Source organism: Petaurus breviceps, unplaced genomic scaffold (assembly GCF_028583685.1).
Source record: "Petaurus breviceps papuanus isolate PSGF00001 unplaced genomic scaffold, PetGlider_PUasm1.0 90825, whole genome shotgun sequence".
In the NCBI taxonomy this organism is placed as follows: Eukaryota; Metazoa; Chordata; class Mammalia; order Diprotodontia; family Petauridae; genus Petaurus; species Petaurus breviceps.
Genome location: NW_027187353.1, coordinates 22165229 through 22193011, shown reverse-complemented (window position 1 = coordinate 22193011; position 27783 = coordinate 22165229). Strand labels below are relative to the sequence as shown.

Sequence of the window (27783 nt, the reverse complement as noted above, 5' to 3'; positions counted from 1 at the left end):
ATGACAAGCATGACATGATATTTGGCACAATTCGTTTTAATAGGCAATGAGGGAGATGAAAAGATTTAAAAGAGGGAGTATATTCCTAAAATTGGTGCTTTCTGCCATTGAATGCATTTATAGAGGTATCACCTATCGAAACAGGAAAAGTCTTCTATCAAACGAGTAAAATTAGAAGGCTTTGTGAGATTCTTTTGAGTTCATTCAACACTCTGATTCTTGATGTTTCAGGAAAAGTCAACATGATAACTTTGTGATTTCTCACTTAGGTTTGGAAGAACTCTGGATTCTCAATCTCCAAACATGTTCTGAGATGCTCTGTAACAGAGTATCAGAAGTCTTAGTTTATCTATAAAACCCATCCTAGTACTTATTATGCTGCTGCTAAAACACTTCTACTTTTTTTTGTTGAGTTGCTGGAAACCCATGAAAGTGTTGGATTGTTTAGTAAGTAAGAAGTGTATCTAGTGCAACAGATCTCTCAGCCTTTTTTGGTCACAGACCTTTTTACATTCTTAAAAATTACTGAGGACCCCAAATAGTTTTTCTTTATATGTATTAGGTCTATGAGCATTTATCACATTAGAAGTCAAAATATCTTAGTATTGCTGTAAAAATAGCTTTAATCTCCTGGGCCCCTGAAAGGATCTTGGGGACTTCCAGAGATCCTCATACCACATGTTGAGAACTGCTCATACAGTCTATCCAGACAGAGGAAATCAGTACATTCCTAAAGATTTAACAGAATTTAAGTTAGGCTCTTATTGGACATCTAATTGAATCCATGCCTAAAAAAAGGATCCCTTCTACAGCAATTCTGACAAGGTATCATCCGATCTTTGATTAAAGACATACATGCTCACAGACCTTAATGAGAGGGAATTGACAACTTCCAGAGGCAACCCATTCAACTCCCCCCCCCCCCCCCGCAATTATTTATTTATCTATTCATTCATTCATTCATTCATTTATTTATTTATCTATTCATTCATTCATTCATTTATTTATCTATTCATTCATTCATTTATTTATTTATAGCATTCTTTTGAATTTTGAGTTCCAAATTCTCTCCCTCCCTCCCTCCCTCCCACCTCTTCTACACCCATTGAGAAGGTAAGCAAAAATTATATTAATTATACATGTGAAAACATGCAAAACATATTTATTAGCCATATCATAAAAAGGAGAAAGAAAGTGAGAAGATTATACTTAAGTTTGCCCTCAGACTTCATCAATTCTTTCTCTGGAAGTAGACAGTGTTTTTTTTTTTTCATCATAAGTCGTTTGGCATTATCTTGGATAATTGATCAGAGTAACCAATTCTTTCACTGTTGATCATCATTATAAAATTGCTATGACTGTGCCAACCCTCAGTTCTTCTTACTTCACTTTGCATCAGTTCATGTAGGTCTTGCCATGTATTTTTCTGAAACCACACTCTGCATAATTTCTAATGCCAGAATAATACTCCATCACAATCATATGCCATAGCTTGTTCAGCCACTCTCCAACTGATGGGCATCTCAATTTTCAATTCTTTGCCACCACAAAAATAGTTGCTATAAATATTTTTGTATATATAGGTCCTTTTCCTTGATCTCTTTGGGATACATACCTAGTAGTGCTATTGCTAGATCAAAGAGTATGAACAGTTTTATAGCTTCATTAGCATAGTTTTAAATTGTTCCCCTGAATGGTTGGACCAGTTCACAGCTCCACGAACAGTTTATTTATGTACCTATATTCATTCATTCCCTCCAGCATTTGTCATTTCTGAAAGGTGTGAAGTGATAATGATTTAGAGTGATTTTTTCATATGACTATAGATAGCTTTGATTTATTTTCTTAAAACTCTGACCATTTATTAATTGGGGAATGGCTCTTATTTTTATAAATTTGACTCAATTCCCTCTGTATTTGAGAAATGAGGCCTTTATCAGAGAAACTTGCTGTAAAAAATTTTAATTTTACTTCCTTGTCTATGGTTCCTTTTAGCAAAATGTAGTTTCCCTTATTAGCTCTTTTCACTGTCTGTTTTTTATTTTGCTTTGTCTGAGATTATTGCTACCCTTTTTTATTTCAGCTGAAGGATAATAGATTGCACTCCAGCCCTTTATTTCAGCTCTGTGTATGTCTTTCTGTTTCAAGTCTGTCTTTTGTAAACGGAATATTGCTGGATTCTGGTTTTTTATCCATTCTACTATCTGCTTCTGTTTTATGTGTAAGACCTTCCCATTCTCATTCACAGTTATGGTTACTAACTATGTATTTCCTTCCATTCTATTTTTTTTTCTACTTGTCTTCTTTTTATCCTGTCCTTCCTCAAAAATCTTTTCTTGCTTCTGTCTACTATCTCCCTTAATCAACCCTCCCTTTTATTATCTCCACCAGATCTCTTTATCACCATTCTCTCCTATTTTCCTATTGGATAAGAAAGATTTCTATACCCAACTTGTATATATATATTTTACCTCTTAGAACCAGTTCTGATGACAGTGAGATGCAAGCATTGCCTACTACCACCACCTTCCATTTTCCCCTTGCTTAATAAAGCTTTTCTTTGCACACCTATTTTATGTGAGGACATTTTCCCCATTTTACCTCTCTCTTCCCTCTTCTCCCAGTGCATCCCTCTTTCTCACCCATTCATTTTTTTGAGATCCTTCCAAAATAATCAATTCATACTCATGCCCTCTGTCTATGTACGCTCCTTCTAACTGCCCTAAATATGATATAAAGTTCTTTGTTGTTACATGTATATATTCCCATATATACTATTATATATGGGAATTATATTATATATGATATATAATATTGTATATATTCCCATATATATATTCTCTTATAGAAATGCAAACAGTTTAACTTTATTATCTTGTGATTATGCTTTCATGTTTACCTTTTTTATGCTTCTCTTGAGTTTAGTGTTTGAATGTCAAATGTTCTATTTAACTCTGATCATTTTATCAGGAATTCTTGAAATCTCTCTCTTTCATTAAATGTCCATTTCCCCCCCTGAAGGATTATACTCAGTTTTGCCAGGTAGATTATTCTTGGTTGAAATCCTAGCTCCTTTGCCTTCTAGAATATCATATTCCAAGCCCTCCAGTCCTTTAATGTGGAAACTGCTAGATCTTGTGTGATCCTAACTGTGGCTCTGCAATATTTGAATGGTTTCTTTCTGGCTACTTACAATATTTTTTCCTTGATGTGGAATCTTTAGAATTTGGTTATAATATTCCCAATTTTTCATTTTGGGATCTCTTTCAGAAGCTGTCAGTGTATTCTTTTCATTTCTATTTTAACATCTGGATCTAAGATATTGGAGCAGTTTTCCTTTATAATTTCTTGAAATAAGATTTCAAGGCTTTTTTTTTTTATCATGGCTTTCAGGTAGTGCAATAATTTTTAAATTCTCTCACCTTAATCTATCTTCCACGTTGTTCTTCTGATAAAGATATTTCACTTTTTATTCTTTTTTTTATTCTTTTAACTTAGTTTTCTTACTTTTTGATATCTTATGTTAGCTTCATGATATCTCAGTTATCTTCCACTTGCCCAAACCTAATTTTTTTTTTGCTTTTTTTTTGGAGAGGGGAAGGTAGGGCAATTGGGGTTAAGTGACTTGCCCAGGGTCACATGACTAGTAAGTATTAAGTGTCTGAGGCTGAATTTGAACTCAGGTCCTCCTAACTCCAGGACTGGCGCTCTATTCACTGCACCACCTAGCCTCCCCTCAAACCTAATTTTTAAGGAATTTTCTTTGGTTAGTTTCTGTGCCTCTTTTTCTATTAGGTCAATTCTGGTTTTTAAGGATCTCTTTTCTTCCATTAATTTTCATACCTGTTTTGCAATAGACCAATTCTATTTTTTAAGGTGTTGTTTTCTTTAGTATTTTGTGTGTGTGTGTCTTTAAATTCTCTTTTCATGATTTTTTAGCATCGCTGTCATTTCTTTTCCTTAATTTTTCCTCTACTACTTTTATCTCTTTCTTTAACTCTTCCAGGAGTTCTTGTCAGTCTAATTAGCAGTTTTCTTTGACGCTTTGCTTGTAGCTTTCACATTCTTGTCTCTTTCTGAGTTTATGTGTTTATATTCCTTCCCACCTTAGTAACTTTTTATTTTGTTATTTGTTTATTTACCCGACCAATTTCTTGACTTTGAACTTTATGTTAAAATTGGGTTCCACTCATCTAGCTCACTCAGCTTCAGTCTTATTCAAATTTTCAGAACTAATTCTGGGGATCTGGAAGTTTTTGGTGCCAATTTCCTAAGTTATGCTGGAAAAATACCTCACTCTGACCTTTCATTGGCTCTGCTGCTCTAACATTTTCTTTGAGAAGTTATATTAAAGTTGTTTGGAGGGTAATGTTGGGGGAGATCACCTGTACACCACCATCCTGACTTTACGGACCCTCTTCAACTTTTGAATAGTTGCTCACATCAAACCTGAATTTGCTTCTTTGAAACTTGCACTCATAGCTTCTGGTTCTGTCCCCTGGGGCTCAACAGCACAAGCTTCTTCTACATGACAGTCCTTTAGATACTTGAAGATGGCTGCCCTGTCCACCACCTTCACCTCCTTCTCCAGCCTGAACATTTCTGGGGCCTGCACCTGGGTCTGCAGTGTTTCACCAGCTGGGTTGCTCCCTCCTGGATACTTTCCAGCTCATCAGTGTTCATCCTACAATATGGCATCTGGAGCTAACCACAGCATTCCAGATGTGTCTGACCAGAGCCCAGGGCAGCAGTATAATCATCTCCTCATTCTTGGGGGCGTGCCTCTTGTAACATTGCCCACCCTTGAATTACCTTTCCCAGCTGCTGATCACCTCTTGGGAGCATTGAGCTTGCAGGTTCCAAAGTAGTCAGTTTATAACAGAACCTGTAGTTGATGTCCCTTCATTGCAGCAAAGGCCTTCCGATTTGCCATTAGCCTAGTTACTGCTGCACTCACTTCCCAAAATAAGACAGCCATCACCTACTTATGTGTTTGTTTAATGACAGAATCTAACCAGCCAGGTTCAGTTTTAGGAAGGTGGCATCCTACCCTGAAGATACAGAGTATGACTTCAGAATGACTCCTTCTCATTTGGTCTTTAAGAAAACTATTTCTCAACCTCTCTGATGAAGACAGAAGGTCCCACCCTACCTTTTTCCCCCTCTTCTAATTATTTATTTAAAATTATTCAGTGTGATAAGTTGATTGATACTGAGGGGAATATATAAGATTGTGAGACATTTTTATGATGAGATAAATGTTTATGGCTCTTTATCTGACCCTGGGATTTCACAGTCTTCATTACTTTCATAGGGTTCAGTCCCTTCCAGTTGCAGGTACATAACTGGTCTATGATTTAGATTCTTAGGAGGTTGCCTGGGGGCAGCGAGGGCTTACTTTGTCCATGGTCACAGAACTTCGTCCATGTTTCAGAGGCAGGAACAGAACCCAGGTCTTCTTTTTTTTCCCTGAATGGCCTTCCATCCACTAGGCTGAACTTCCTCTCGAGGAAAATACTCTATCAAAAACATGAGCAAGTCCCAGTGGGAGCAGGGCAGAGAATAAGGTCAAGAAGCCACTGGAGATGGGTATTTCAAGCCTCCATTTTGAAATAGTTCCAGATTGGAAAGCAATTATTGGCCTAGGGCCAGCAGAGGCGGGAGGGCTTGTCAAGCCTCCAGGTCTGAGTAAAAGGCATTTAGTGAGGCCTGGAGTGGAATCGGGAAGGGAAGCAGAGGTTTCACATAGAGAATCAGAACCAAGAGCTACTTGATTAATTGATGCTGATTTTATATTTTCTTAGAAATTAATATTTTAGCTAAAAGTGTTAGCTTGGCCTGAACATAAAAGAAGGAAAATTTGTGGATGTGTTGGGTCTGCCAGAAAAATAAGACCATGCCCATCTCTTCTGTCTTCTACTCAGCCTCTGGTATCACAGAGTAAGCAGCAGAGTTCCTCTGCTTTACAGCCAAACATGGTCATTTAAGGATTCCTTGGCATTTTCAGCCCTGTCTCTTCCCATTAATGTTGGCTGGAGCTGGTGTCTGAGAGTACCACTCGGGTTAAATAAAATACATTCTCTTTTAGCTCAGCGTCCTACTCTAAGAGACAGTCTATTTTCCCCGTGTCTTCATGAGCATTGGAAGAAAAGTCATAGCAAAAAGCTGCAGTCCTCCCTTCTGCCCAGAAGCATTTCCCTGGCTCCTTTAATGCCAGTGCCTTCCTTCCAAGGTCATCTTCGGTTTGTCATGTAGTATCTTGTTTGTACATAGTTATTTGCACAAGGTTTCCATACCCACCCCCTTTAGACTGTGGGCTCTTCAAGACAAACGGTTTGTTTTTTGAATTTGCCTTTCTTTGTATTCCAAACATGATAGGTATTGCCAGTTGACTGTTGTTTCCATGTTGATTCCCCATATTAGATTGTGAGTGTCTTGAAGTCAGTGATTACTTTTTACTTTCTTTGTATTCCCAGCATTTAGCAGCATTCCTTGAATATCAGGTACTCCATAAGTGTGTGTTGAGCAGTATAGTACTTCAGTAGAAACCAGTGTTTGGAAATAGGAAAATGTGCTGAAAGTATTCCAAGTATCCTAAGTTGAATTACTGTTTGGGGACCTGAAGAGTGATTTTAAAATCCCTGAGGGAAAATGAGGGTAGATGCCCAGGTGCCTTGGAAGTTCTCAGCCTTGATGCCTGTCTCTGTGATTCTCTTCACAGGTTTGTACATTGACAAAAGAAGATAACCGGTCAGTGGGTGTGGTTCCCAAAGATGAGCAGCTCCATGTGCTGCCACTTTATAAAATTTCCCAAACGGATGAATTTGGTACAAAAGAAGGATTAGAGGCCAAGATTAAAACAGGGGCCATCCAGGTACTCACTGCCTTCCCTAGAGAAGTGAGGATGTTAGCAGAGCCAGTGAGAGCCACTAAGAAAAAGAAGGCAGACATCAGGAGGGGGCCCGCTGAGAAGCCTGGGCAGGCGCCAAAGAAACATCCACCTCCAGTAAAGTTAAAAAATGCACCTCCTGAAGTGAGCACCAAAGCACCCCAGCTTTTAGGTAAGTGACACAGAACTGACGCAGTCATTCTCCCAGCACCAGGAGGGTAGAGACAGTAGCTTCTCTGAGGTTGTGTCTCCCCTAGCAGCCACATAGCGCTCTGCACACAGCAAGTGCCTAATCCATGTGCACTCCCCTGAACTCAAGTTACTGGTTTAAGAATTGGGGCCATCTTCTGCCCTTGATTTTTCCTCCCTCTCCCTCCTTTAAAAAATGCCATCTTCCTTGCCTGGTTGAGAACATGATCAAATAGACCCATTTCCTCAGGCAGAGTCAGAAGACCTGGGTTAGAATCCTGGATCTGAAGCTGTTTGTAAAAGTTGCCTCCCTGGGCCTCAATTTCTTCAGCTGAAAAACTAGAACAGCAATATTGGAACTGCCTACCTAATGGGGTGGTTGTGAAGAGGGTGCTTAGTGAACCTTTATAACACTTACAACGATGAGTTATTATTAATTACTATGAATTATGTGGATGATTACTGAAGAATACCAGCTAGCATGTGTCTAATGCTTTAAGGTTTACAATGCACTCTCTCATTTGACCATTACAGCCGCCCTGCTAGGTGGCAATTATTATTCCCATTTCGTGGATGAAGAAGACTGAACCTCAGAAAAGTGAAGTGGCTTGCCCGGGTCCTGCTTCTACATTGATCTCCGCTCTTCCTCCCTCACAGTTCAGTAGTCAATGCGCCGCATCAGCTGGTCACCTCCTAAGTCTGCCACAGTTGAGGAGGCCATAGTCTCTAAAAAGGTTTATGCTGTTAGCGCTCCACAGCTCTTAGTGCTCAATAACTTTAAAACAGTGAAAAATAAGAGACATGGTTCTTCCCTGTGCTCTCCTCATCCTCCTCCATAGAGATGGATCCCAGGAGGAAGGGGAGGCAGTGCAAAGCTGATGTGATCTGGTGTGAAGAAGAGGTTACTGGGGGCATGTGGTCTTCAATTATGACCCACCCAATCCTGTAATTGCATTCAGTGTCTCTTTTTTTGTGACACTATTCTTAAACATCTCACTGTCACAAATTACTTAGCTGAGTTCAAGAGGGATTCTCCCTACATTACAGATGAGCAGGTAGATCACACTGGATTCTTGGGAGCTCCCGGCCAGCCCTGGGCATCGGCTCTGGCCATCAGCATGGGAGGACACGAGAGAAACTTTCCCTTTGCCTCTTGGGGTATCCAGATATCAGTCTGCATCTGTGACCCTCTTCACTGTTTGTTTCACATTTCAACCCAAAGCTTTTCCCTTGAAAGTTGGCATTTTGATTAGATATGTTTTGTTTTTCCAGTTCTATCATTTCATTATTTTTCTACTCCAGAACTTTCATTTCTTTCCTTGGGTTGTGTATCTTATTAATAGTGATTCTCTTTACTCACTGCATTGTGCATTTATCTAATATGTGCAGAGTATTAGGAGAGATTAAGATGAACAAAAACCAGTTCCTACCCTTTACTTGGCAGAGTTCAAGACAGGTACCCATGACTATAATCACTTGCTGGAACTCTGATAAGGGAAGCCCAAAGGGCTCTGAGAGATTGAAGGAGAGAGCTTACTTTTAGCAAGGAGCATCAGGAAAAGCAACAGCAGAGGCCATTGAAAACTTGTGAAAGCTCAAATCTGGTCTCCAACATGGCAGCCACTGACCCCTAAGGGGATGAGAAAATGGAGTTGCCACTTCTCTGTGCAAGCAATTCATGATCTTTGCTTTGGCTCCCCCCATCTCCTGAATAGTGGCTGAGGCCTCTGCCTTTCCCTGAAATTCTAGAGGTGACATGTACGTCTCATAGGGGCTGCTGAGTCTTGGCCCCATTTATTCTATTTTCATCTCTGTCTGAAGACTCTTCTCTAGGGAGAGAAGACAAAAGTTTGATGTTGTAGCTGAACCTCCACTTTTTGTGCTTTTTTTTCAGGTTGTGGGTCTGGCCAAGCATTTGATTTGCAGTAATCACTTAGCAAAGTAGAAACCTCAGCAGTTTTTGTTAATGACCTGGCCAATTAAGCTGATAGTTTTCCCAGTACTCAACTAGCCCTGAAACCTCACCGGTGCCAATCTTTGTCCCTTTCTTTCTGTCCTGTTTTGCTTTTCCCTTGTTTCTGTCCTTCTTTCTAGCCCAAGTAAAATTTTTCTTCAGTGTTATTTATATGTCTATTCACTTTATCTTATATTTATTCCTTCTCATCATTTTTTGTCAATTCTCTCTTTTGGGGGGGGGGGTGGAGAAGGGGAGAAAAGGGAGTTGATCTTTTCTATGTAAAGAGAAAAAAATCTTATTATTTACCCTCTATCATTTGCATCACAACTTTTCAGGATCTCAAAGCAGGTCAATAATTGTAGAAAAGTCTTTTCAACAGTACCTAAGTTGAACTTCTCTCCTTAGGACTATTGAAGCCTTTCTGTAATGTATAATAATAATAATAATCACATTTTTATGCTACTTTTATTATATAAGACTTTAAGGTTCACAAAGTGCTTTGCATATGTTATACCATTTGATCCTCACAAAAACCTGTGAAATAGCTTCTAGTATTAACCATATTTCACAAATGAGGAAACTGAGGCAGACAGTTTAAGTGACTTGGTCAGAATCATACAAAGGCAGATCTGAGATCAGGTTTTCATGACTCCAAATCCAGCACTCTATGTATGAGAGTTTGTGCTTCACACACATAGCCTTGAAGAATCCAGGTTTTTCTCTCTGCCACAATGAGGTGTCTGAAGAATACATTAGTGGACGTTTTGTTATTAGAAGTAATGATCTTCTAATTCCAGGTTCAGTCCTCTTTCCAGCATACCATGCTGCCTTTTGCTCCCATCAGGTGTTATTTTCAGTTATGTAAATGATAGAGGGAATTACATTTAATAAGACAGTGGAAAGGAACAGACCTTGGAAGCAGGAAGCCTTGGGGTGTTTCCCATCTCTGACATATACTGGTTGTGTGGTCCTGGGCAAGTCACTTATCCCTGAGTGCTCTAAACTGCCCTTCAAGATAACCAAAGGACTGACTTGCATTGGTGGTGAAAGTTTCTCCTTCCTTCGTCAAGGAAATCTCAGGTCCTCTCCCTGTTCCCTATGGCAACAAAATGTGAACTGTATTTTAAAAAGATTTGTCAACAGAGGTTTTTAAAAATTAGCTTTAGAGCTTAAAAGGAAGGAAATTCACTTAAGTGTAATGTTTCCTTCCTCTGACAATACTTTGTAAATTAGCTACTGTCATTCTGATGCGGAATAATGGTGAAATCATTATAAATATATGAAATCAAAGTGCTCTGAGGAGTAGAGAACTCAATTACCAACCCACACCACTCATGGCCTTTGCTAAGACTTTCTACTTGCTAAACCATCCAACTTCTCCACAAAAAGTATGTTGTTTATTTAAAAAAATGAATGAATGGAAAAGAAGCTTTAAATGAGGGATATTGGACTCTTATGCAATTTTCCATATGAAATTATTATTATGGTTATTATTTTATCTACCATCATTTTTAGAATTTTTTTCAATAAAATCATTATTTCTTGCCAATTTTCTCATTTTACTTAACTATGTCCAACCATCCCTTTTTCAAAAAAGTAGCTTCACTATGACTGGAATGAATTACTTTGTCTATGTGAGTGTTCACATGCTTCAGAATTTAGGCTCACAGTTCTTCTATAAGAATATATTTTGAGGGGTGGCTAGGTGGCGCACCGGCCCTGGAGTCAGGAGGACCCAAGTTCGGTTCCAGCCTCAGACACTTAACACCCATGCAAAAAGAAAAAAAAAAACAACTAGCTGTGTAACCTTGGGCAAGTTACTTAACCCAAATTGCCCTCCAAAAGGCTATATATATATGTTCTTTTGGGGGGGAGGGGGAAGGCAGAGCAATTGGGGTTAAGTGACTTGCCACAGGTCACACAGCTAGTAAGTATTATATAAGAATATATTCTATAGAATCATTGAGTTGGAAGGGACCTTAGAAATCATCGAATCTATGCTCTCCGTGCTTGCCTCCCTTCACACAAATATATACTCTATTTTACCAATGAGAAATATGAGCCCCAGAGAGGGAAATGATTTAACTATGGTACTAAACTGACTTTTAAAAAACATTTCCAATTGGACTTCCTCTGAACTTTACAAAGATGAGGAGAGTTCTTACTCTTTCCTACATCAAGGCAATTCTATGTGCACTCTGCATTTAACAAAGCCATAACAGTCTGTGAGGTGGGGTTGGAAGTTTGAGGTGTGTTTCTGTATTCCAGATTTTCAGTGATATGAATAATATGGCAGTCATGATATAGTGCATAAGTTGCCAGACTCAGAACCAGGGAGGATTAGATTCAAATCCTGCCTTTGACTCTTTGTAGCTCTGGGATCCTCTTAAATTCATCAGCCTCTTGATGCCTCCATTCCTTAAACCTTCCCCTAGACCTCACTGGAGATATCAAATATCCTCAAAATGGAGGTGCACTTAGGAAGGAACCAGCAAACATTAGAGAGCAGGAGGTCAGGATGGACCCCTGACCTAAGCCTTGGCTCTGGTCCTTCCCGCCTGTGTAGCCACAGGCAGCCACTGTTGCTCCCTGGGCCTCAGCAAGCTGTCATCTGTGAAATATGCTGGTTTAAAAAAATATTAACAGATTATATAAATCTTCTGTTATCTCATCACCCAGATGACTCCTTTTAGTCTTGACTTCCCAAAGAGCCATCTCCCTTTTTTCTCTCTTTCTTTATCTCTCTCCGTCTCTCTCTGTCTCTCTCTCACACATACATACACATATACATGCATACATACATACATACACACATACACACATATAGAGGAAGAGAAAAAATATTTCAGTAAAACCAACCAAAACAATTCAGGGGTCTGAGTCTGAGTATGAATCAATGCATGAAATATCAGACTCTTTCCAAACTAGGTGATTTTTAAGATCCTTTCTAGATCTAAATATTATTATCTCAATTTTTAAAAACCATATGCCAAATAATTTAAAGAGTAGCACATTTCATTAGAAATATTTACTTATTGGGCACTGTGTAGAAAGGCAGTTTGTATTCATGTTTTATTATGATTTTTCCCCCTCTTTGTCATTTCTTTTTTTGTATAGGCAACAAAACTGAGGCATTACAAGCTGATTTAAAGAGTGAACCTCCAGACCCCCATTTTAACCTTCATAGTGTGGCCAACACTAGCAGCTACTCTTGGATCAAATCCATTCATCACCCATTGAAAGGCACAAACTTAGCTCTGAACTCCTCCCTGGCCCCTGTGTCTGGCTTGGCAACAACTTCCTTTCCGAATGACTCTGACATTTCCTACGGGTTTGCAGACCGGGGCGGTGTTCCACCCTGGACAGTAGTTTCTACAGAATACAGTGGTGCTAACGCAGTAACTGAGGAATGCCCTGGACCTGTGCTGAATGATGAGCCAGCAGCCTTTCCTGGCACGGCTACCACCATGACAGATTCCCAAATCCGTGCTGACCTTCCTCCTGGCCCAGTTGAGCATCTAATTTCCAACATGGAAAAATTTCAGCCTCCACCATCACTGCCACCTGTTGCTCAGATAGCTAGCCCTAGTGACTCCAACCAAGTGAAATCAGACAATGATCACAAGACAGGACCAAGTGAAATTGCTGCTTTGGTTTCATCCCTGGTGCATCCCAGCAGTCAAGAACCTGAGCTAGCTGCTCATTTCCCATCAGCTGCTGAGCAGGCACCAAGTGATGAGCTGACAGAATCAGCTGACAGTGAAGAGAAATCAGAAGAGATGTGGTCAGACAGTGAACACAACTTCTTGGATGACAATATTGGTGGAGTGGCAGTGGCCCCTTCCCATGGCTCGGTGCTAATTGAGTGTGCCCGGCGAGAGCTCCATGCCACGACACCCATTCGGAAGCCAAACCGCAACCATCCCACACGGATCTCCCTTGTCTTCTATCAGCACAAGAACCTGAATGAACCAAGGCATGGGTGGGCTGTATGGGAGGCAAAGATGGCGGAAAGAGCCAGAGAGAAAGAGAGAGAGGCTGAGAGGCTAGCTACTGAAAATGCCAACAACCAGAAAACCAAACAGCCCACTGAGAGTCCTGAGATTTTCTGTGAGGAAAATGAATTGAACCAAATTCCTTCCAGGAAAGCATTAACAGTAACTCATGACAATGTCATTACAGTGTCTTCTTATGCCCTCACTCAAGTTGCAGGGCCCTACAATCATTGGGTCTGAAGGCTTTTAAAACACAGAATCTTGTTCCTGTGCAATGTTCTGTTACTTCAAGGTGCTGTTGAAAAAAAAGAGTCAAGTTGTAGTTTTCTTTGTTCATCTCAACCATTTTAAGGCTGAGGTAAAAAAAATGGGGGGAGAGTGATTTCTTAAATGTGACTTTATATTTTGACCATTGGTGAAGTGGTGCTTAAGCACATTTTAAACAACAAAAAAAGAAATTTTATAGTTTTTAATAGATTGCTTAAGAAAAGTTTTGGTTAGGTTATTAACCTTGATAGAAAGATTCCGTTTATGACCTTTAGGAATTTATACTTTGGTGCTTTAAATCGAGTCTGTTTACTATGAAAGAAAAATCATTTTTAGAGGATTTTAACAGAGTCTTTCCTATTTTAAGAGGTAAAAATCAAGTTTTACAGTATTAGCTCTCCATAGCTCTTGGTGCTTAACCACATTGAAACAGTGAAAGATAAGCTGAACTATTACTTCATGGTGCCATTGTTCCAACAACTTCCAATCATTGCTCTAAAAGTGAAAATCCATTTATACCTTCACAAATAACCAATGAAATTCCCTCTCTCTGGAAAGAGTTATTGTATCGTATAGAATGACCCAGTTGTTATGCTTAGTGATGGTTGGAGGCTTTGTAAACTGTAAATATATATACATATATATTTTAAAAGCACTTTCTATTTTTAAAATTAACTTGAAATAGTATAGTATAAGAATCATATTGTCTATTGTTTGTGCATATTCTACAAAAGAAATCATTTTATTCTTGCTGTGTAGAGTTCCATATTGCTACAACTGAAGTATGTGTACTAATAATGTATGTGGTGTGTGGTGGTTCTTTTTTATTTGTCTTTTTTCTTTTTTCATTGAAGATATCACATACGTATAAATCAGTAAACAATGCAGAAAACTGTTGTCTACAAAATCAGAGTTAGCAAAAATATATTACCAACATTTGTCTGTATCATTATTGGGAGTTAAAATAACATACTGGGAGCTTTTTGAAGGGAAACTCTGATTTTTTTTTGAGCAGCCTTGCAGTTAATAATCTAACCAAACTCTCATCCGTCCTCATCAGTGAAGAATTTTTCAGAACAAAGACAGGTGAGGTAGATTCTCATCATGAGGAACATTGAAATTTGGGGTGGGATTTAAAACCACCAAATCCTCCTAATGCCCAGAAGGTATGGGGTAGAAAAGTAAATAAATCAATAACCCCTAGACTTGCCTTGTTTATTCTGAAAACTCTTACTGATATGGGAGAAAATGTTGATTCCAATGAAAAAACAAAACATCTTTTTTTTTTTCATTGCCTGTATAAGCTGTATCAAACAAGGTCCTACAGAAATGTTCAGTAGTCAGGAAAAATGTCAACTCAGTTCAAATAGGTCTTTTTTTCCCTTCATGAGCAACTTCTGTGAATTTTTTAAAACATCAGTTTATATTTTGTTGGAAACTTTATTTTAATTTTGAATCATTTGCTCCCAATTTTTGAAAACTCCTGTTTCACCAAATAAATATGTTTACTTTGTTCTAAAAATAGGAAAAGTAGACACTCCATTTACTAAGTACTATAGAATCCCATCTTCCTTTCTTTTTCATTTTTACACTTATTTATTGAATGAAGTTATAGCCAAACAGTGAGGTTATCTAAACTAAACCTTTTGTCTATGAAGAATTATACTAATGCTGTATTTGATTGTGTTATAATGTAGAGGTGCTATAACAGAATAAATCTGAAATGTCTAGGTTACTTGCTAGTATCTAAACTAATGGTGCTTTTTCCTTGGAAATGCCATAGGAATCTACCATAACTATTAATATTGAAAGTTTGGGTGCAGAAAATACATGAACTTTTTAATTAAAAAAAAAGGTTTTCCTATATACCCCTCATCGGAGTTTCAGTCTCTCTCTTTGAACACTTTGTAACTTATCGTCTTACCTAAGATTGGCAAATCCCCTGTGGAGCAAGGTGTTGTGTCCAGCTTTTGACTGGTTCAAGTAAAGGAACATGAAGGGATTATAAATAACAAAAAGGGTCAAAATGCTGGACCACCATCTTGGACCAGAAGTTTCCTGCTTCTTGAATATATATATATATATATATAAGAAACTGCATTGAATTGTTTTAGTCTTTGGTGTGCCTTAGATCTCCATTTTAAGACATGTATATTTTTGTGAGCCTGGAGTTTTGTGTATGTTATGACTGTGTAAGTGGTGAATTGTAAATTGCTCTGGCTGCTTCAAGGTGTTTGCAAGTATAAGATGATCAGGAATACACATTTCTCCTTTGTTTAGCACAGTGGCCTGTTACTGATTAGAAATGGCAGCTTGAGCCAAGTAGCTTTAGAAATTAACTATCTAGTTCCTCAGTGATTTACCCTGTCTTGAAGTTCTTAAAATGGTAAAGGCAGAGCTCCTATAACCCCCAGCCCCCAAAGAGCAAGCTTACTGCTCCAATATTCAGCAGGGGTGCTAAATGCATTTAATCGTTTTAAATTCTGAGCCTTAGCTTCTACTAGCAGTCTTGATTCAACTTATGTCCTAGTCAAGCAAATTTATTAAGAAAAAATGCTGAACTGTCTCTTCTTTTGGTGTAGAGTGTGGACAGCAACAAATAAAATACAAGCAAAGCTCAGAAAATATTACAAAGGATGGTCTTGGAATTTTCTCTAAAATTTTTGTTCCTGGCCTTCTGGTCCAGGATGTACTACATGTAAGGGTGTATAAAGTATCTCCCTGAGGGAAAATAAGGCAAAATAGAGTTTTTCTAACTCTTGCCAGCCATTTAGAAGGGATTCTCTATTCTGTCAGCCTGAGTACATGTTGTAGTAGAGATCTGCCTCTTAGCAATCTACATAGAGGTCGGCACATTTGCAGTTCAACTTAGTAGGATATGGCCTCTTTCTTGTGTTCTTTGGGTCCCTGAATTCTGACAAACATAAAAGGACCTTTGCTAGGACATACACGTACACACACACACACATACACACAACTCTTACATCATCATTTCCTCCTAGTTACCTGTGCCCTGAAATTTTTAATAAACACAAAAGGAGTTGGGTCTCTCAGAATTTAGGTTTTTTGAAAACAGGTCAAATTAGGGAAACATCCAATTTGAACCAAGTTATTTTCCAGAAAATTTGAGATCCATTTCATTTTGTTATGCCAGGTTATGCCATAGCTGATGTCCACAGTGGTGGACCCCTTTAAAAAATGTTCTTATTGCAGTCTTTTCCACTGCCAGAGACTTTTAAAAGGTTTTGTTCATTTAACACATAGCAAGTAGTCCACATCACATGTATCTCTTGAAATTTCCATTGGGGCATTTCAGAATACTAATATTTATAAAACCCAGAAATAAATCTGGCTTCAAATAGAAGGTCACTCAGAAGATTGTGCTATGAGCATGATTTGATTATGCTCATATCCTTCATGCTTATGTCCCTTCTCCTTATAATCATGACCTGAATTTTATATATGGTATGAACCTTATTGATAGTAATGCATTATCTTCATAGTTAATACGTAGCCCAGGAGTTTAACATCATCACTTTATAGCAAGTTACAAATCTCCTCATTTCTAATCTCTTATTAAAGATAACAGCTGCCCCACACAGCTGGCAGCTAACTCTTTCGCACCATTGGTGTTACTTTTCATCAAAGGACCCAAGACAGTAAAATTTCTGATTTGTCTCTGCTGGCGTCTAAATCCTTTCTTTTTCTTTATCACCTCTTCAGTGCGTTCAACTCCTTAATTAAGTACCAAGCATGGTCTTGGCCTATGGCATCCATCAAAGGATTGTTGTAGTTACTGAAGGAACAGTTGTTAAGTTGTTGGGTTCAGTAGGTGCTTAATAAATGCTCAGTGAGTTGAATCAGTTTGAAACCTTCCTTTAAATGAGGAATAATGTTTATTACCCATAAGGCTGATTTTAAATTTCTTTGTAGGTAATGATTTTCCTTCTTTTCTAAATAGTTTTCCAGTACCTTTATTATGAAAGGCTGCATGCATAGTGTCTGTTTTCCTGTTGGCTAGACGTAGTGTGAGAGGCATTTGACTAGCATTGATCCACAGACAAATTCCTGCGAAACACAATAGGTGACCCTGTACCCTGGCTAAGCTGGAAAGCAACAGGCATGTCTCTCATGTCAATCAGTCCATACAAAACAACCTAATTCCTGTTTTATTGGTATCATAGTGTAATCTGACTAATTAAAAAATTAGAAACCATTACAATAGTACGTGCAAAGAAAGAAACCTAACATATTTTAGAGTGTCTAGACAAATTGCCTGGAACAAAATCCTTAATGGTCATAAAATGATGGATTTAGAAGTAGGAGGGATCTTTGAGATCATGGCCATCTAGTCCCAGTCCTTTATTTTATAGAACAGGAAACTGAGGCCCAAAAGGTTCAGTGACTGGTCCAGGGTCACATAAGGGAGAAAGTGGCAGAGCTGGGATGTAAAGTAATGCCAGAACCCCCTAACTCTAACCTATGCTCTTTTCACGACAGCATGCAGATGATGTCATAGGAGTCTGTAATTGGCGTGCTATGTCTACGTCACTTAATTCCATTTTGTCTATAGAAATCTTTTTTGGTCGAGATGTCATGCTACCATGGACTTTAACATTGTGTGGGAATTTTTAGTTGGATAATCATAGAACAGGATGTCTATTTAATAGAGAAAGTCAGTTATTCTGAAAGTGATCTTTCCTAAATCCCCTCTGTAGTTGCCAGGCCTGGAAAGAGGAAAGAAATCTGATTGAGGTGTCCTTATTCAATACTACTTTGAAGTTATGGGTATATTTTACTCATGTGGAACTGTCCAGCATAATTACAGCATCTCTGTTGATGTAGCCTGATAACATCATAACAATAAGTGTCTTTCTGCCATTCTGAAGGATTTGGGAGTATGAAAATTTTGATTTTGCCTCCTTTCTTGTATCTCTGCTCTTTGGGCAAAATGACCTCCTCCTCTAGATATGGAAGCTATGTTGTCCATCATTTCAGTAAGCAAATTTTTATCAAAGGACTACACTGAGCAAGCTTCCAGCTAATTTCTCCCAAATATACCTAAATGTTTAGGGAGTTTACAGAGGCCTCCACCTACCCTAGCTTAGTACTTGGTCAGGCAAGTCCAGATCACTAATCAGGTTCAGGAGATTAAATTGTGAAGTGATGGAGAAGTGTGACTCAAAGACCCAGTGACCATGGAAAAGAAACAGGGAAGATAATGCCACTAAATCACCTGGAAGCTTCAGGTTTTTCCACAGTGCATCCAGCCAGTTTAACACTGCTCTGTCTGTATCTTGTTGAGTTGCCCTTATGTTTAAAGGCAAATCTTTACTAGATTGAGGTTCTGATTTTGAGGGAAGTCTTTTATTGTGCAAAGCTAGCTTAACCATTAACAGGTTGGATCTCCTTAGCATTGTGCTCTAACCAAGTAAACTAACCAGCTTTGTAGGTTGAGTGCCGCTCTCTAGACCATTACTATCTTCTTCCCAAATATAAATGTTCCATTTTTTTTTTTTAGTGTTTCAGAAAATCATGAATCTATGTGGCCTTCACTTAGACCTGAAATTTCTAGGTTTTAATAAAAAGTGAGTTTTCTCTGTTAATTTTTCTCTCTGAAAAACTCCATGCAGGTAATTTTAGTCTGTTATAGCATTGTTGTGTCTACCACCTAAAAACTATGTGCTTCAAAGTCATCCCCTGACCTCTCCGACTCTCCAACACTTGGAATTAATTCCTCTTTCCTCTGGCCACTCAATAAAAAATCATTACCAATTGGTTTTTGCCGTACAAACAAGAAGTCATTATTTTATGCTTTCAGGTTGTCTTTAAGCTTCTTTCTTGCCTTCTTCCTAAATTTTTTCCTTGTCTTTTAGATAGTCCAGTCAGTGTCTAATGGGTAGGCAAGCTCTGGGGATGACGCCATACTTTTGCAGATTAATCTTTTTCCTCATTTACTATCTTCTGCTAGTTTTTAAAACTGCTCCAGTTTTTTCCCTTTCTCTATCCATATTTTGTTATATTATTTACCCTGTAAGCACTTCATTGTGGTTGTATTTCTGCCTGTTCCTCTGATTCTTTATCTTTTATTTTATTGTTTATTTTATTTTATTGGTGATTTTTATCTAGAACTCCTGCCACCATCTAAATTTTAGCATAATTTTATCTAGAGATGAGAGAGACATAGATGTTAGGTGACTTTTTTTTTACTTTCCCTTATGGATCCAACCTTATACTTCTGAGGGATAATAATGGTTACTAAATGAATAATCCTCATTTCTTCCCAATTAAGAAGACGATGTTAATTAACTATAAACTGTTCAAAAGTAGTTACCTGATTTTTTTTCTCTCCTCTGCTCCCCAAGTTGGTCTTCAATAACTAGACTCAATTTTTTCAGCCCGAGGTCCTTTCCTCTGACTTAATTAGTGAGCTAAGTCCTACTTTTTATTTCTGTTCCTCTCCTTCCCCTCCCACCTTATCAACTCATACTTCATTAACAGGGAACCCAACAAAGTGGGCTTCCCTGTAAACTTTTCTTGGCAATTCCTTGTATGGAAAGAACAAAGTTTCTTACTTGGCCAAGATGTTCTGATGGTACCAGTCTGTTCTGAGAAAGGCAGGATCAGTTTTTTCAGGAGACCACATCCTCAGGTGAGAGGTACAGGCTGCCTGTGTATTGCCCACCACCCAAACCTCTATGGCAGTTTGAAGCACTAAACTTCTGTTCTTTAGTGAGCAGCTGAATTGCAAAATGGGTTATTAAAGTTGGGGGAGGGGCTATTTAGTTGATTATATCTAGAAAGGGCCATTTTTGTGCCCAGAGTCTTACACTCATAGAATTTAATTGGGGAAAAATAGTTTAATAGTTAAAAATCTGAATTATATAATATAGTTTTCTCACATAAATGCAAAATCACCAACACTTCATTTTAAAGGAGGAAATGTGCAATTGTTTTGTCCTAATTCCTACCTGACCCAACATACCAAGAAATTCTTTAGTAATAACAGAAGCTCTTCTGAAGACTTGGTCTGATCAATTGAAAATTTGTTGAAAGCAAATGAAAGTTAGTTTTTAAATCCTCCTAAGAGAGGTAACTAAGTAAGTAATCAAAAGTTCTTCAGAGTTCATCAGGAGCAGGCTTGGTGGGCCCAGTTGCCGTTTGCATGGTACAAGGTTGAGCCCACTGTGGAAGTTGTTTATTCACTTTCCCTTCTGCTATGCAGACCTGTTTCACCTCCCTTAGAGAGGTGAAAGTAGCTGCTAAGAACTATAGTAATAATGGTAAAGCGCAATCTGATAGTAATAATAAATCACGTACAATTGTTTTCCTTTTTCAAAGGAATTTTTTTATTTCTATTTAACTCTCCATGAAGGCAGAGCAGTAAGCATTCATTGTTTCCATTTTAGAGATGATGAAATAGGCCCAGCAAGGATAAGTGATTTGCCCAGAGTTGCATCTCTAGCCAGCACGTCTGGAACTTAAAGCCTAGTTCTCCTGACGTATTTTCCAGGGTTAAAAGCAGCCAGTAATATAAACAAATAACTGACAGGTATAGCTGAGTGGAGAAATGGCCAAATAAATAGATAAGGAACATTTCTAATTCATACTTAAGTTGAAATGGTGCTTCCAAAGTGCTCCAAGTTTTCCTTTCATTAATACTTTAGTTGAAATGGTGCTTCCAAAGTGCTCAGAAAGTTTTCCTTTAAATGACAAGGTGGTTGTTAAGCCATTTTTTTTCAGTCATGTTTGACTATCTGTGACCTCATTTGGGGTTTTCTTGGCAAAGATACTGGAATGGTTTGCCATTTCCTTCTCTGGCTCATTTTACAGATGAGGAAACTGAGGCAAACAGGTTGAAGTGACTTGCCCAGGTCACCCAGTTAGTAAGTGTTTAAGGCCAAATTTGAACTCACCAAGATGAGTTCCTGACTCCAGGCCCAGAACTATTCCACTGTGCCACCTAGGTGCTCCTAAATGTCAAGATAGTTTATATGCTTAAACTCTGTTTTCATGATTTAGCTTACAAAGCCTCATTTATGAATCCAAATTACCATCAGTTCTTAATTATTGAGGTTTTGCTATGTGTGCTTTTATCTGTTATCTTCTTTTAAAATCTGTTTTTATCTTCTTATTATTTAGAATGTTCTGAATTGTTTCCTTAATGGCATGGGGGTAGGGATAGGACAAGCTTCTAACCAAACCAATAGAGGATTGCCTGAAAAGACAAAGACCATATATGATAGAACCTGTCATTTAAGTTCAATGTGAAAATCATGCTATACAAACTGTAATAGCACTAAGGATGTACTGAGGGGTACATGACAATCCATGGTTTTGTCTTTCCCAATAGCAAAAATCTAAAGTGTGCTATCATCTCTGTAAAGGCTCCACTGTATTGTCTTACAGTTTCTTGGGGTTCCTTTTCTTTATTGCATCCAGGTGCAAATGTAACCACACATTTACCTAAGCTATGAGAAGGGCAGCATTCTCACTATGTTCATTAATGAAAAGAAGATTCTCGGTGCTAGTTAATGTCAGTGGATTTGGCCTAAATTTTGTAAATATTTTATTCCCCATCCATGTACAAACTGGAGTAGTGATGATGGCCCAGTAACCTCAATACCAGTTCCTAAGTTCTGTTATTAAACAATTTAAGAAATTCAGATTCACAAAAGCAAGGAATTTTTTGCAATGTCAAAAAGTAAACCATTTCACTTTTCTTCAGATTGTGGGAATCTATTATTTTTGCTAATGATTACGTCAATGTGCATCACTGTGAGAGGTGGTTTCTGAGAAGCCCCCAAATAATCTGATAATTTCTGTAATTGTGGGAGCCATTTTATTGGTAACATAAACATAAATCCAGTTTCATTGTGACAAACTGGGGTGTGTAGTCTCATTTAGTTGTGCTAAAACACCATGACATGTGCTGGAAGGAAATCCACATTCAGGCAGGCAATTCCCAAACCTGCTAGTTAGGAGAAGGCAACAATACCAGTTGTTTTCATTCACAGTATGTGGGATCTGGTCAGATGGGCTCCCACATGTACTAACATTGGTTCCATTAAGATGTCAACAGAAGTTAAATTCATTTGTAGGAAGGGGAAAGATTATATTCAAAGGTCATCATTGAAACTGAGAAGGTAGTCAATTCTAAAGCAAATTGATATCTCATTAATCAATATATTTTTTATTTTTCTCTTTGGGGGGTGCATTTACTATTTATTTGACAGCTTTAATCTTTTGTATTTGGGAATGTTTTCCCTCTTACCAACCTACTGTATCACATATTCTAGTAAAAAGAATGACTTAATAAGCAAACATTTCTTTCAAAAAACTTTTTTTTTTAAATTCCCAACATATGGGGGAAATTTTAAAAAGAAAAAGCACTTCACCACATCATAGTTGGTAGAAAAGGAGAGTTATAATGACTTAAGTTCATAATTAACATTTGAAATAACCTCTGCAGACAAGGGAACCCTTCCCAGCAGTACTTGAAGACTTTTGAGTTGTGACTGCATGTTACTTGAAAGATCTAATTAAGCTAAATTTTTGGTGCACAGCAGTTGTTGTACAGGATTCCATGTTTATGTAACAAGATGCATTGAAATATTGATACTAGTATTGAAACATACATGTAAAGATAGTTATTGTGGAATTTGTCTGTTCTGTTCTATTTTCTTGTGTGTCTCATGTTTAGAGCGTTAAATTTCATTTTTCATTGTCCTAACTAAATAAGGCTAAATGAATACTGTAATTGAAAATATATTTTAAATCTTGTCATGAGTTTTTAAAAAGTCTATTACAAATTGTATCATTCCTGATTACACAGAACTTTGTGAGTGGTTTTAAATAAATTTTATACTTCTATTTTGCATTTGATTGTCTAATTTTTCTTTCCTCTTAATTTTTTTTTAATTTTAAGATTTAATAGCTGAAGAGAATAATTCCATATATTTTAAACTACAAATTGAAATAGTCAATTTTGCCCTTTGGAGAATTCCAGCAGAATGATACAATAAAAATAATTGCATCTGACATTTATATCCAAGGTTTGCAAAGCACTTCATATCTTATCTCATTTGAGACTCAAAGGCAAGGAAAGATATGTCTCAAAGAAGTTAGATGACTTACCTGTGACCACACAGCTTTTCATGACCCTAGTTTGCATGAAATATTGTAAACTGGATTTACAAAGGAAAAAAAATAGTTTTAGTGAAGGAAGACCGTTTGGGCAAAAAAAAAAAATCTTAGTGATAGTTGAGCAAATACATATCTGGTAAGTAGGGAATTATATTAACTAAGTGAATGTTTGGTTCCAAACATTAGTTTTGGTCCTGTGATTTGGAAGTCCCAAACATCTGTTAGTTAATCTAATTTGGGCAACTAGGTACCACAGAGGATTGAAAGTTAGTTGTACTAGATTGTGTGATCTGAGTTAAGAACCAAGTTTTTTTTGTGCGGAGAAATCATTTCTGTAGGTACCTGCCTGTTGGTAGAAGAAATACAAAACTACTTACATGAATACATAAGAAACCATGATCTATTTATAATCCAGCTTTGAGAGTGGCTTTAATCAGCTCCAAAAGCAAAAGATTTTTAAAGAAGAAATTGGGCTGAAGGAATGACAGTATTCTTTAAGTGGTAGGAAGGAAAATTTATGGTGGCATAGGGACTTAGAGCTGGAAGAGATCTTTGAAATTATCTAGTCTAACTCCATTGGTTTAAAGATGAGAAAAACAGGTTTGGTGAAGAGTACACTTGCCTAAGATTGAATGATTCTATGAATTTGGAAGGATTCCTGTAGAATGATGGTAGACTCCAATTCTTCTGTGAGGGCTCTCTTGTCAGTCAATTAGCATTTATTGAGCACCTGGGGATACAAAAAAAAAAAGGCTCACAATTTAAAGGAGGAGACAACAAGCTAACAAATATGTAAAAACAGATTCTATACAGGATAAATGGGAAATCATTGAGAGGGAAGGCTCTACAGTTAAGGGGGGTTGGGAAAGGCTTCCTGTAAAAGGTGGAATTTTAGTGGAGACTTCCAGGAAGCCAGAGAAGGCAGTAAGCAGCATCAAAGTGGGAGAATATTCCAGGCATGGCAGGACAACCAGAGAAAACACAGAATCATGAGATAGAGGATTTGTTTGTGGCAGCAAGGACCCCATTGTCACTGGATTGAAGAGCATGTATTGGGGAGTAAGGTGTAACAAGCCTGGAAAGATAGGAGGGGGCTGGCATATGAAAGACTTTCAAGGGCAAACAGCATTTGGTATTTGATCCTGGAGATGACGGGGAGCCATTAGAGTTTGTTGAGTGTGTGTGGGTGTGTATGTGACATGATCAAGCTTATGCTTTAGAAAAATCATTTTGGAGGCTGAATGGAGGATGGATTGGAGTGGGAAGAGACTTGAGGCAGGCAGCTACCATGGACTTAATTATCATCTCTATGCTGATGTTTCTGAAATCTATCCAACTTGCCCAAAATCTCTGCTGACCTCCAATCTCACATCTCCATCTGCCTTTCTAGACATCTCAAACTAGATGTCCAGCAACCAAATTAAACATGTCCAAAACAGAACTCATCTCCCCTTCTAAAACATTTCCCACCACCCCCACCCCCACACACCCTCCCAATTACTAAAAAGGGCACCACCATCCTCCCAGTCCCTTCAGTTCACAACTCAGGAGTCATCCTTGATTCCTCAGAATTTACTGTCAAGGCCTGTCAATTGAGCCACATCTCTCCAATATGCCCCTCACTCCTCTAATTCCACCACCATTTGAGTACAGGCCCTCATCACCTTACATCTAGAATATTGTGATACCCTATTGGAGGATCTGCTGCCTCAAGTCTCCCTCTTTCCGGTCTATCCACCTTAAGCCTGGACATGTCCTTCCATTCAGTGACTCTGGCCTTCTTGTCTCCACTAAAACTCCACATTCTAGAGGAAGCCTTTCCCACCGCCTTTTGTATTTCCAATGCTTAGAGTACTGTGCCTGGTACAGAGTATATGCTTAATAAGTGTTTATTGATGGATCACTTGATTGGCCTTAAAAAAAAGTTCATTGCTGCCTAGTATAGAATGGCAAAATATAGCATAAATTCTAATGCATTAATGTAACAGATGCTATAATGCAATTAAGATAGGCCACTCCCCTTGTAACACTGCTCTTCACTAAATGCTGTGAGTGAAGAAGTCAAACCAAGAGCAGAGGTCCAACAAAGAGGGAAGAGAGGTAAAGGCTGAGGCCAACTTAACCTTTGGGAAGGTGTCTCTGGGGCTGCTTCTACACCAACGGCTAAAGAGGTTAACAAACCCAGTACAGTTATGGAAAGTCTGGAGCAGGACTTCTGATTCATATGAGCAACAAGATGATGAACTAGACATTTTCTCTGATCTCCATGACCTCTCAAATCTCTCTAAACAGAAATTATGAACCAAAGATAAAGCAATTTCAGCCATTTCCATGTTTCTAACTTTCTAATTCAGAAGAAGTTTAAAAAAATAAAAAATCCAAGAACAGCTGATGCTCCTTCATCTGCCATGCTACCAGCCATGAGGCTATCCTAACAAACCTTATGTCACAACACAGGCTTACAACAAAACATCCACCCACACACCCTGGTCCCTCTCTCTTTCCAGTGCCATGGAGACATCATCTCCAGACTACAGAAGTTTGCTCAGGCTTCAACAGTCAGCTGGGCAAAAGCTCTATACCAGCAAAAGCCATCCAAGGCTACAACCCAGAAGTATCAGTGCTGCAAAGCTCTGAACGGCTAGTGCCAGGGAAAATAGGGCTTGAACTGTTGGAACCAGACCAGAAAACGGAAAACAGGGGGAGTGGGACATGTCACTAGGATAGGACACTATGCACTTGGGGGGCTGAATAGTACTCCACCACGTCAGAGGGAGAGAGCAAAGTACCCAGCTGAGGTAGGTTCTGACCACCCAAAAGTCACTTGGGGCAGAGATCTAGGTTAGTGAACCATAAATTGCCCAGTGTAGGAGGCTGAGATTCTTTGAGATCCAGCCCCTAAGGAAACCACATTGAGAGGTGAGGGAGTCAGGAAATGAGGAATAAGGAAAGCATGGGGTAAAATAGTAAAGCACCAAAGATATCAGTAAGACGAAAACTCAAAGACCTTGAACATAATGGATAAATCAACAGGAAAAACAGTAACAACAGAAGGAAATATGGCTTCCAGATCTAGTAAGTGAGTTCAAGCATTGATGAATAAAAACTGAAAAATAAAGGGAAATGGCTCTACACTTGATGAAACAGAGGACCCTGTGGAATTTGAGGAGAACATGGAAAAGCAACACTTTGTTCCTGAGTGGTTTAAAAGAAAAATGAGACTTATGAGAGCAGAATTTATGTCCTGAACAGCAGAAATAATGAGCAGAGGAGAAAAATTTGAATCTGCTATGGCAAGCTTCACCAAAGAAATTAAAGAGACAGTAATAGATAGGCAATGAAAATCCACAGAAATGAAGCACAACCTAGAAGAAGAGAAGCAAAAAATAATAACATTAAAAGAAAATATACAGGGCGTCCAGGTAGCACAGCGAGTAGGAGCACCGGCTCCAGTGTTGGGATCACCTGGGGATCGAATCTGGGCTCAGATACTTAGCACCCGCCCAGAAACACCTGGCCACATAACCTTGAACAAGTTACTTAACCCCAATTGCTTAGGGGTGGCCAGGTGGCTCAGCGAGTAAGAGCACCAGCCCCAGTGTCGGGATGACCTGGGGATCACATCCAGGCTCAGATACTCAGCACCACACTCAGAAATAACTGGCCGTGTAACCTTGAGCAAGTTACTCAACCCCAATTGCTTTAAAAAAGAAAAGAAAATATACTCACCATGCAAGCAAATCATGCTAATCTTAAATACAGTATGCAAAGAGACAACCTAAAGATTGTAGGTCTCCTAGAAGAACCTGACAGGACAAAAAACCTTAACATCATAATGAAGGAAATAATAGAAAAACTGAACATAAAAAATGAAATTCCAGTTGAAAAACTCTTCAGATCACCCCCAAGGGGGGAAAAACCCAAGACTGAAAACTGCAATGCACATAGTGGTTAAAATTAACATTTCAATTAAGAAACAACAAGTTCTGCAAACCTGAGAAATACCTTCAAATACAAAGCAAAAGACATTCAAATGATCCAATACTATTCCACATCCACTAGGAAAAAGAAATATAACAGTGTGTTCTGAAAAGCATTAGAGTTCACCATACAATCTAGAATGACCTATCTTGAAATTAGAACTTAACCAAGTAGGACAAAAGATGGATGTTTAATAACAATTAAAAATTTGAAAGAAAACCAGAACTGAAGAGATTATGTGCTTCTTAAACACTCCAAATAGCAGAAATGCAGGAGTAGTGAATAAATGCAGCACACAGAACAGAACAGCAGCCAAGTGACAAAGGGACCAGTAAGAAATTTCTATCTAGATGTACACA

The 27783-nt window shown here is 38.3% G+C and overlaps 1 protein-coding gene across 4 annotated transcripts in view; it reads left to right on the top strand.

The window, feature by feature from the left end:
* Positions 1–23177, top strand: part of TET1 (tet methylcytosine dioxygenase 1) — a 177605-nt gene extending 154428 nt beyond the window's left edge. For all 4 annotated transcript variants that reach the window (XM_069071480.1, XM_069071481.1, XM_069071482.1 and 1 more), the window contains 2 exons: positions 6722–7061; positions 12153–23177. In XM_069071480.1, coding sequence (XP_068927581.1) covers positions 6722–7061; positions 12153–13270 — 1458 coding nt within the window. In that variant the 3' untranslated portion in view covers positions 13271–23177. The remainder of the gene's footprint in view (positions 1–6721; positions 7062–12152) is intronic.
* Positions 23178–27783: the final 4606 nt, after the last annotated feature.